Consider the following 10,497-nt stretch of genomic DNA (forward strand, 5'->3'; position numbering starts at 1 on the left):
CTGCCCTATGTGTCCTGTGTCCCCATATGGTGCCGTCCCTGGTGTCCCCATGTGCTGCCATCCCTGGTGTCCCCAGTGTCCCTGGTGCTGGCACAGCTGGAGCCACATGTGCCCGGTGCTGGGGGTGCAGTGGCCCATGTGTCTGGTCCCAGGTGCTGCCACCCGTGTGCCCTTTTGTCCCCTGTGTGCTGCCACCTCTGTGTGTCCCGTATCCCCTGTGTGCTGCCATCCCTGGTGCCATCTGTGTCCCATGTCCCCTGTGTGCTGCCGTACCTCTGCGTCCTTATCTCTTGTGTGCCTCCATCCCTTGTGCCATGTGTCCCCTGTGTGCTGCCATCCCTGGTGTCCTCTGTCCCTTGTGTGCTGCCATCCTTCTGTGTCCCTGTCCCTTGTGCGCCTCCTTCCCTTGTGCCATGTGTCCCTTGTTTGCTGCCATCTGTGTGTGTCCCATGTCCCCTGTGTTGTGCCATCCCTGTGTGCTGCCATTCCTGTCTGTCCCATGTCCTCTGTGTGCTGTCACCCCAATGTCCTCTGCCCTGTGTGCTGCCATCCTTGGTGCCATGTGTGTCCTGTGTCCCTTATGTGCTGCCATCCCTGTGTGCCCCGTGTCCCCTATGTGCTGCCACCCATGTGTCCTGTGTCCCCTGTGTGCTGCCACCCCCATGTGTTCCATGTCCCCTGTATGCTGTCACCCCGATGTCCTGTTCCCTGTGCGCTGCCATCCCTGGTGTCTCGTGTCTCCGGTGTCCTATGTGCTGCAACCTCCGGTGCCGTGTGTTCCTTGTATGCTGCCATCCATGGTGTCCCTGTCCCCTCCATGCTGCCATTTCCCGTGTCCCCCCTGGCCTCTTTCTGCAACTCACAGAATCATCATTTTGTTTGGAAAAGACCCTCAGGATCATTGAGTTCAACCATAACCTGACTCCAGCACTAACCCATGTTTGAGAACCTCTTCTAAATGCCTGTTAAACCCTTCCCGGGATGGTGACTCCACCACTGCCCTGGGCAGCCTGTTCCAGTGCCCCACAGCGCTTTCCGGGAAGAATTTTTTCCTAATATCCAACCTAAACCTCCCCTGGTGCAACTTGAGGTGATTTCCTCTTGTCCTGTCACTTGCTACTTGTGTAGAGTCTTGCATCTGGGCAGTAACAACCCCAGGTTCCAGTATAAGTTGGGGAATGACCTATTAGAGAGCAGCGTAGGGGAAAGGGACCTGGGGGTCCTGGGGACAGCAGGGTGACCATGAGCCAGCACTGGGCCCTTGTGGCCAGGAAGCCAACGGGACCTGGGGTGGGTTAGAAGGGGGTGGTCAGTAGGTCAGAGAGGTTCTCCTGCCCCTCTGCTCTGCCCTGGGGAGACCACACCTGGAATATTGTGTCCAGTTGTGGCCCCTCAGTTCCAGCAGGACAGGGAACTGCTGGAGAGAGTCCAGTGCAGCCACCAAGATGCTGAAGGGAGTGGAGCATCTCCCGTGTGAGGAAAGGCTGAGGGAGCTGGGGCTCTGGAGCTGGACAAGAGGACACTGAGGGGGGACTCATTGCTGGGGATCAATATGGAAAGGGGCAGTGTCAGGAGGATGGAGCCAGGCTCTGCTGGTGACAACCAGGGACAGGACAAGGGGCAATGGGTTCAAACTGGAACACAGGAGGTTCCACTGGAAGAGGAGAAGAAACTTGTTGGGGTGAGGGTGGCAGAGCCTGGCCCAGGCTGCCCAGGGGGGTTGTGGAGTCTCCTTCTCTGCAGACATTCCAACCCGCCTGGACACCTTCCTGTGTAACCTCATCTGGGTGTTCCTGCTCCATGGGGGGATTGCACTGGATGAGCTTTCCAGGTCCCTTCCAACCCGACATTCTGTGATTCTGTGAGGAGACCACCCCCCGCCCCGCTCCCCCCTCCTTTCAGGTGGCAGCGATAGGAGTTCCCCCGCGTCCCCGCCCGCTCCCAGGCTGCCCCGCGGCCATGGCGCCGCTGGCCGATCTGTACCAGCTGACCATGGCGTACGGGCACTGGCGGGCCGGGCGGCACCGCGCTCCCGCCGCCGCCGAGCTGTTCTTCCGCCGCGGGCCCTTCCGCGGCGCCTTCGCGCTGGGCGCCGGCCTGGCCGAGGGGCTGCGCTGCCTCCGCGCCTTCCGCTTCTCCGCCGCTGGTGAGGGGGGACGGATGGGACACCCCCCGGGGAGCTGCTGGGGGGCTGCGGGGGGGGGGACAGGGACAGGGCTTGAGGGGCTTGGGGACAGGGGTGGCCGCCAGTGGGAGCTGTGGGGGCTCAGGGACAGAGCTCAGGGGGACCCCTCGGCGGGACGTGCATGGGGCAGGGACAGCCCACAGAGGGACTAGGAGAGCCCCTCAGGGGGACCTGGTGGGGACAGGGACATCTCTAGAGGGTCACTGGGGACAGAAGCACCTGATGGGGACGGGGCGTCCCTTAGAAGAACCTGAGGGATAGAGGGTCCTGGTGGGGACAGGGACATCCCTCAGAGGTACCTGGGGGACAGAGAGACCTGGTGGGGACAGGGACATTCTCAGAGGGACCTGGGAGAGAGACCTGGTGGGGACAGGGAGACCTGGTGGGGACAGGGACATCCCTCAGAGGTACCTGGGGGACAGGGAGACCTAGTGGGGACAGGGACATTCTCAGAGGGACCTGGGGGACAGAGAGATGTGGTGGGGACAGGGACGTCCTCAGAGGGACCTGGGGGACAGAGAGATGTGGTGGGGGGAGAGGGGGCTACCCTGGGGGTCTTGGGGACAGGGGTGCCCGCCAGTGGGAGCTGTGGGGGGTCAGGGACAGCCCTCAGGGGGACATGCAGGGGACAGGGACAGCTCATGGGGGACTTAAAGGGAGCGGGAAGAACCCACAGAAGGACCAGGGGGACCTGGAGGGGACAGAGACATCCCTTGGAGGGTCCTGAGAGACCTTGTTGGGACAGGGACTTCCCTTAGAGTGACAGGGACATCTCTCAGATGGACCTGGCGGATGGGGGGGCTGTGGTGGGGATGAGAGGGACAGTCCTTGGGGGGCTTGGGGACAGGGGTGTTCTCCACTGGGGGCCAGGGACAGCCCTTAGGGTGACATGCAGGGGACAGGGACAGCTCTCAGGGGGACCTGAAGAGGACAGCGGGACCTCAGGGCGACGTGGTGGGGCCAGAAACATTCCTTGGAGGGTCCTGAGGGACAGAGGGACCTTGTTGGGACAGGGATTTCCCTTGGAGTGACAGGGGTATCTCTCAGATGGTGCTTGGGGACAGAGACACTTGGTGGGGACAGGGACATCCTTTAGAAGAACCTGGGGGATAGAGAGACCTGGTGGGGACAGGGACATCCTCAGAGGGACCTGGGGGATAGAGGGATGTGGTTGGGGGGAGAGGGGGCTACCCTGGGGGGTTTGGGGACAAGGGTGCCCTCCAGTAGGACCTGTGGAGGGTCGGGGACAGCCCTCAGAGGGACTTAAGGGGGACAGGGACATCTCTCTGAGGGACCTGAGGGACAGGGGACCTTGTTGGGACAGGGACATCCCTCAGCATGACAGGGACATCTCTCAGATGGATCTGGGGGCAGGGGGGCTGTGGTGGCAGGGAGAGGGACAGTCCTTGGGGGGCTTGGGGACAGGGGTGCCCGCCAGTGGGAGCTGTGGGGGGTCAGGGACAGCCCTCAGGGGGACATGCAGGGGACAGGGACAGCTCACAGGGGGACTTAAGGGGGACTGGGACATCTCTCAGAGTGACACGGGGATCAGGGGAGGGACCTGGTGGGGACAGGAACATCACTTAGAAGGACCTGGATGATAGACTTGGTGGGGACAGGGACATCCCTCAGAGGCACCTGGGGGACCGAGGGACCTGGTGGGGGGAGAGGGACAACCCTCATGGGGACTTGGGGACAGAGGTGCCCTCCAGGGGGAGTTGGGGGCATCAGGGACAGCTCAGAGAGGAACTTAAAGGGGGACAGGAACATCTCTTATGGGGACCCGGGAGGGACAAGGACATCCCTCTGAGGGACCTGTGGGACAGAGGGACCTTGTCGGGACAAGGACAGTCCTTGGGGGACTTGGGGATGGGGGTGCCCTCCAGTGGGACCTGTTGGGTAGTCAGGGACCAGCTCACAGCAGGACTTAAGGGGGACAGGGACATCTCTCAGAGTGACATGGGGGTCCAGGGGACCTGGGAGGGACAAGAGCATCCTTCACACGGACCTGGGAGACAGGGATACCCCTCAGAGTGACAGGGACATCTCTCAGAGGGTCCTGAGGCGGGGGGGGCACCTGGTGGGGACAGGGATATCTCTTAGAAGGACATGGGGATTAGAGGGTCCTGGTGGGGACAGGGACATCTCTCAGAGGGAGCTGGGGGACAGATAGACCTAAGGGACAGGGAGAGCCTTCAGGGGGAACTGATGGGTGGGTGGGGACAGGGACATCTCAGGGGGACAGGGACATCCCTTCGAGGGACCAGGAGACATCTCAGGGGGACAGGGACATCCCTTTGAGGGACCAGGAGACATCTCAGGTTGATCTGGTGGGGACAGGGACATCTTTCAGGGGCACCGGGAAGGCTGAAGAGGGACAGAGGGACTTGGGGACAGGGACATCCTTCAGAGGGACCTGGGAGGGGACAGGGACAGCCCTCTGGGAAACTTGGGGGACACTGGGACATCCTCTGGGAGGACAGTCCCTCAGAGGGGACTTGGGGGGCCATGGTGCCCTCCCAGGGTTGAGTTACCCCTGACATCACCTTGACGAGGGGGACAACGACTGTGAAGTGTCACCTGTCCCCTGCGCGGGAGGCTTGGTCCCTCCAGCCTGACCTGTGTCACAGGACCTGTGTGGGGACCCCCAGCTGAGCTTTGTCCCCACAGATGTCGCCTACCTGCGCTCCGTCCTGCCCAGCACCACGGAAGACGCCTTCTTTGACTACCTGGCCACCCTGGACACCTCGGAGGTGACAGTGACCGCCGTGCCCGAGGGCTCCGTCGTCTTCGCCAGGGTGGGACGCGCTCAGTACCCTCCCCCGCTGCAGGGAGGACGGGGACGTCACCGCCCGGTTGTCCCCGCAGGTCCCATTCCTGCAGGTGAAGGGGCCGCTGCTGGTGGTGCAGCTGCTGGAGACCATGTTGTTGTGTCTGGTCAACTACGCCAGGTGGGGGACACGCTCTGCTCTGGTCCCCCAGTTACCGGGGTCCACATCCACCGAGTCCCATGGTGGTCCAAACCTGTAGCTGGCCCCATGCCCAGCTTGCCTTGGTGTCACCTGTCCCTTTGTCCCCCAGCCTGGTGGCCACCAACGCTGCTCGCTTCCGCCTCCTCGCCGGTCCAGACGTGAAGCTGATGGAGATGGGGCTGCGGCGTGCTCAGGGACCGGACGGTGCCCTTTCGGCCTCCAAGTACTCCTACATCGGCGGTGAGTGTTGCCCCACAGTGTCCTGTGTCACCGTGGCTGCGATGTCACCTCTGTGTGTCACTTCTTGCAGGCTTCGACTGCACCAGCAACATCCTGGCAGGGAAACTCTACGGCATCCCGGTGCGCGGCACCATCGCCCATTCCTTCATCATGTCCTTCACCTCGCTGGAGGAGGTGCAGCCACGGGTGAGCGTCACCACGGGGAGGGGACAGGGATGGGATGCTGTGCCCGTGGAGGGTGTCACACAACTGTGTCCCCCACGCAGGAGCTGTCACCGCTGGCAGGAGGAGACCCGGTGGATCTCCCGGCGCTGGCATCATTGTGGCTGGGGCGGGTGTGCGAAGTGCTGCAGACTCCCCAAGAGAAGGCGAACCAGGGCGAACTGGCCGCCTTCGTGTCCTACGCTGTCACCTTCCCACGGGACTTCCAGGGGCTGCTGGACACGTACTGCGTCAGGAGGTGAGGACGCCGGGTCCCCTCAGGGTGGCTTCGCTACCGTGGCGCAGGGGACGACGTGTCCCTCCTTGCTTGGTGGCCTTGAAGGAGGGATGTTTTCACCTGGAGGTATCAAGAGGTTGAGAGAGGTTCTCCTGCCCCTCTACTCTGCCCTGGGGAGACCACACCTGGAATCTTGTGTCCAGTTGTGGCCCCTCAGTTCCAGCAGGACAGGGAACTGCTGGAGAGAGTCCAGCGCAGCCACCAAGATGCTGGAGGGAGTGGAGCATCTCCCGTGTGAGGAAAGGCTGAGGGAGCTGGGGCTCTGGAGCTGGAGGAGACTGAAGGGTGATTCATTCCTGGGGATCAATATGGAAAGGGTGTCAGGAGGATGGAGCCAGGCTCTTCTCGGTGACAACCAATGATAGGACAAGGGGCAATGGGTGCAAACTGAAACACAGGAGGTTACACTTAAATATGAGAAGAAACTTGTTGGGGGTGAGGGTGGCAGAGCCTGGCCCAGGCTGCCCAGGGGGGTTGTGGAGTCTCCTTCTCTGCAGACATTCCAACCCCTGGACACCTTCCTGTGTAACCTCATCTGGGTGTTCCTGCTCCAGGGGGGATTGCACTGGATGAGCTTTCCAGGGCCCTTCCAACCCCTGACATTCTGGGATTCTGTGATCTCTGCGCTTTGCTGTTGTGTGACACGGGGCTTGGACCTGCTGCTGGGCCTGCCCTGCGTCCTTGTCCTCCCAGACAAGGGACACTCACCCCCTCCTCGCCCGTCCAGGAGCGGTTTGCCGAATTTCTGCGCCGTGGCGTTGGCCCTGCACCAGCTGGGCTACCGGGCTATCGGGGTGCGCCTGGACAGCGGCGACCTGGCCCAGCAATCCAAGGAGATCCGCCAGGTCCTGCGAGCCTGCGCCGATCGGTGAGTCCCCACCAGTGTGCCCACCTTGGACACCAAAGTAGGGGCTCTCCTTGCTCAAGTGGGAGTCACGAGCGGAGCCAGGGGTCCCCCAAAAACCTGCACTCACTCTTCTGTCCCTCACCAGCTTCCAGGTGCCCTGGTTTGGGACCATCCCCATCGCCGTGAGCAACGACATCAGCGAGCAGAGCCTGGAGGAGTTCAGTCGGGAGGTGAGGGACCTGTTGTTGGCTTTTGCTGGTGCCACCAAGATCTGGGGTTTGTGGGGTGGACAAGAGAGTCACCTGGGACTTTGTCCCTGGGTGAGAACAGGGTAGAGGTTCTAGGCTGGAAAAAGGCTTTTCATAGAATTATAGAATAGTTTGGGGCGGAAGGGACCTTCAAAGCTCATCTGGTCCAGCCCCTGCCATGAGCAGGGACATATTCACCCAGATCAGGTTGCTCAGGTTTTGGGTGGGTCAGATGGACAGACAGACACAGAACATCCTCTGTCCTGCCCCTCAGCTCTGGTTTTTGGCATGGGCTTAAAAAAAGAAAACAAAACAGTGGCAGGTCTGTGTTGTTGATGGCCGCTGTCCTCTCTGCTGCACCAGGGGAGCGAGATCGACATGATTGGCGTTGGGACGAACCTGGTGACGTGTCCCCTGCAGCCATCGCTGGGTTGTGTTTACAAGGTAGGGGTGGCAGCTCTGCCCTGCTGGGTTTGGGGCTCCCCGGCTTCTCCCAAGGGGCTCCAGCCATGAGGGACACTGCAGTGAGGCCAATGTCATCAGGTCACAGATGGGTTTGGGTTAGCAGGGACCTTTGAAGGCCACCAATCCAACCCCTGCCATGAGCAGGGACATCTGCACCAGCTCAGGTTGCTCAGAGCCCCATCCAGCCTGGCCTGGGATGTCTCAGGGATGGTTCATTCACCACATCTCTGGGCAACCTGGGCCAGGCTCTCACCACCCTCAGGGGCAACAATTTCTTCCTCATGTCCAACCTGAATCTCCCCTCCTTTAGTTCAAAACCATCACCCCTTGTCCTATCACAACAGGCCCTGCTCAAAGGTCTGTCCCCGTCTTTCTTATCAGCTCCTTGAAGTATTGAAAGGCCACAAGAAGGTCTCCTGGGAGATTTATCTTCTCCAGCCTGAACCCCCCAACTCTCTCAGCCTTTCTCCCCAGAGATGTTGGGCCCTTGGCCCATTCCCGTGTCCCTCCTCTGTCCCGCTCCAACAGCTCCATGTCTGGCTGGTGCTGGGACCCCAGAGCTGGACGCAGAGCTCAGGGTGGTCAGGACATGGGGGCACAGGGGCAGAATCCCCCCCTTCACCTGCTGCTCATGCTGCTCTGGGTGCAGCCCAGGACACGGGTGGGTTCTGGGCTGTAAGCACACGTTGCTGGGTCTTGTCCCATTTGTCACCCACTGGTGTCCCCCAGTCCTTTTCCACAGGGCTGCTCTCCATCCATCCATCCATCCATCCATCCATCCATCCATCCCTCCCTCCCTCCCTCCCCAGCCTGGATTGATACCGGGGCTTGCCCAGACCCAGGCACAGGACCTTGCACTTGACCTTGTTGACCCTCATGAGGTTCACCTGGGCCCACACCTCCAGCCTGTCCAGGTCTCTCTGGGTGGGTCCCGTCCCTCAGGGGAATCAACAGCACCGCTCAGCTTGGTGTCACCTGCAAACTCACTGAGGGGACATTCCATCCCACCATTATTTCTTGGAAATAATGATCATGAGATGGCTGTAACAAGAAGCTTGCAGGCAGGAGGCAGAATGTCCAACCTCGGGGTAGTTTGAGGGGTTTTTGATGATTTATTTATTCAGCTGGTTTCCAAGCAGGGACACATGTAGAAGGTGCAGATCTCAACACAGGCCCCAGCACCAACTAGTGCATGTGACAAAAATAAGGTGTCCACTTCCATAACCTCCTTCTCCTCCAGCTGGTGGAGGTCAATGGCTCTCCGTGCCTGAAGCTCACAGAAGATGAGGAGAAGATGACAATCCCAGGGACCAAGAGGATTTATCGGCTCTATGACACTGCTGGTGAGTTGGGACACCCTTGGCCTGGTGTCACTCTGTAGCTCCTGCTCCATAACCTTGTCCCTGCTGTCCCCTACTCCACCACCCTGGCAGGTCACCCCTTCATGGACCTCATGGCCCTGGAGAAGGAGCCCTCACCCTGTGTGGGACAGGAGCTGGTGGTCCACGTTCTGGGGCAGCTCGACGAGGCCAGAACGGTTGTGCCCACCACCGTGGAGTCCCTCCATCGCATGTATTTCAGAGACGGCCAGGTCAGAGGTGGCTCTGGGGTGTCCTCCACCTCATTGGTTGAAGGACCAAGCCAAGGTGATGGTGTCTTGGCAGAATCAAAGGGTTAAACCTCATCTGAGATGTCCTCTGTCCCTACAACCTTGGAGATGGTGACATCCCAGTCCAGCCTGGAGCTGGCTCGTTGCGGATTGCGGCTGGGTGGGCACCACCCTACACGGCCACGGTCCCACATCTCCATCCCGCAGGTGTGTGAGCCGCTGCCCAGCCTGCTGGAGGTGAGGAACCACGCGCAGATGTCCCTCAACCTGCTCAGCCCCGCTCACCGCCGGCTCCACGAGCCACAGCCCTACCCGGTACGTCCTCCACGTGCCAGACACCATTGGTTGACCTCCAGGAACCCTTCTCAGCTTTGGTGGCCTGGGCAAAGCCACCATGATTCCACCGTGGAGCTTCTCACTGTCCCCTCTTGCTCCCATGCCAGGTGGCCATCACAGAGCAGCTGCACCGTCTCCTCACTGAGCTGCAGCAGGACAGACGGTGAGCGGGGGTCCCGCTCTCCCCAACCCTGCACCAGCTCTACCTCCACACTCATTTGAAGACCAGGTGTCTAATTGGGAATTAACGCTTCTAACGACATCGGTGCTGCGTGGTGCTAAACTGAGAACCCTGCAGAAACTGGAAGCGCTTCCTGAGGTCCCAGTAGCAAAGCTGGGCAAGGAGGGATGGGGCAGGTAGAGTTGGGAGGCAGCTGTCCCCATGTCTTCTGGTACCCACAGTCCTTCTCTGCCCACCTTGGTGGCCCTGCACCTTCTGCCACGGCAGTGCTGGCCACCCTGGTGGCCCCACACCTTCTGCCACACCAGTGCTGTCCACGCTGGTGGCCCTACCACCCTTGTGCCTTATTCTGTGCCAATGCTGCCCACCCTGGTGGCCATGCCCAAAGCTCCTTGGTGGCACTAGGGACCACACCTTGAGTGCACACAGTGTCCACCGTGGTGAGCTTTTTACGCCCCACCTATGTCCTACGGGACATCGGTAGCAGATGCACTTTACCTGTCCTCGTCAAGGCTTTTTGGCCACATTTTCTCTCTTTCTACATTGTCTCTGTTCGCTGGGGCGTGGAGGACGACCAGGCTCACACCTGCACTCTCTAACCTCATGTGCATCAAGGCTCCGTGGCACTAATCCCCATAATTCATCAAAAGAAACCCCCAAATAAAGCTCTTTTCCCACCACAGCGATGGCCACACTCTCGTCCTTCAAAAACACTTGTTGCCCTCAGCTTGAGCATTTAATTCAACATCCTTCACTTCATGGTTTAGGGCTGAATAAAATTCCAAGAATCCTGCTCAAATCTGTACCAGGGAGATAATAAATCCCTTCCCCTGAGCTTCTAAAATGTACAGAGCTGGAATTGAGCCTCCCAGGACCAGCTGTGGTTTAGATGGGGGAAGAGAAAAGAGCTTAAGG

General features: G+C 60.2%; 1 protein-coding gene across 2 annotated transcripts; it reads left to right on the forward strand.

Moving 5' to 3' along the window:
• Positions 1-1,935: 1,935 nt before the first annotated feature.
• On the forward strand, positions 1,936-10,258 carry NAPRT (nicotinate phosphoribosyltransferase). 2 transcript variants are annotated; one of them, XM_082045786.1, is made up of 13 exons: positions 1,936-2,146; positions 4,856-4,983; positions 5,054-5,136; positions 5,267-5,397; positions 5,468-5,583; positions 5,664-5,857; positions 6,624-6,764; positions 6,889-6,973; positions 7,355-7,435; positions 8,697-8,799; positions 8,890-9,047; positions 9,273-9,380; positions 9,509-10,258. In XM_082045786.1, exons 1-13 carry the CDS (start codon positions 1,960-1,962, stop codon positions 9,566-9,568), a joined length of 1,575 nt encoding a protein of 524 aa, XP_081901912.1. In that variant the 5' UTR covers positions 1,936-1,959; the 3' UTR covers positions 9,569-10,258. The 2 variants fall into 2 exon arrangements, with proteins under 2 accessions (XP_081901912.1, XP_081901913.1); XM_082045787.1 differs by having other exon boundaries at positions 4,856-4,938.
• Positions 10,259-10,497: the final 239 nt, after the last annotated feature.

Source organism: Streptopelia decaocto (genome assembly GCF_964273445.1).
Source record: "Streptopelia decaocto genome assembly, chromosome: 2".
Taxonomy (NCBI): domain Eukaryota; kingdom Metazoa; phylum Chordata; class Aves; order Columbiformes; family Columbidae; genus Streptopelia; species Streptopelia decaocto.

Coding starts and splice junctions, on each gene's coding strand:
- NAPRT (XM_082045786.1), top strand. CDS start 1,960: ATGGCGCCGCTGGCCGATCTGTACCAGCTGACCATGGCGTACGGGCAC. Junction 2,147..4,855: donor CTTCCGCTTCTCCGCCGCTG/GTGAGGGGGGAC, acceptor TTGTCCCCACAG/ATGTCGCCTACCTGCGCTCC. Junction 5,858..6,623: donor GACACGTACTGCGTCAGGAG/GTGAGGACGCCG, acceptor TCGCCCGTCCAG/GAGCGGTTTGCCGAATTTCT.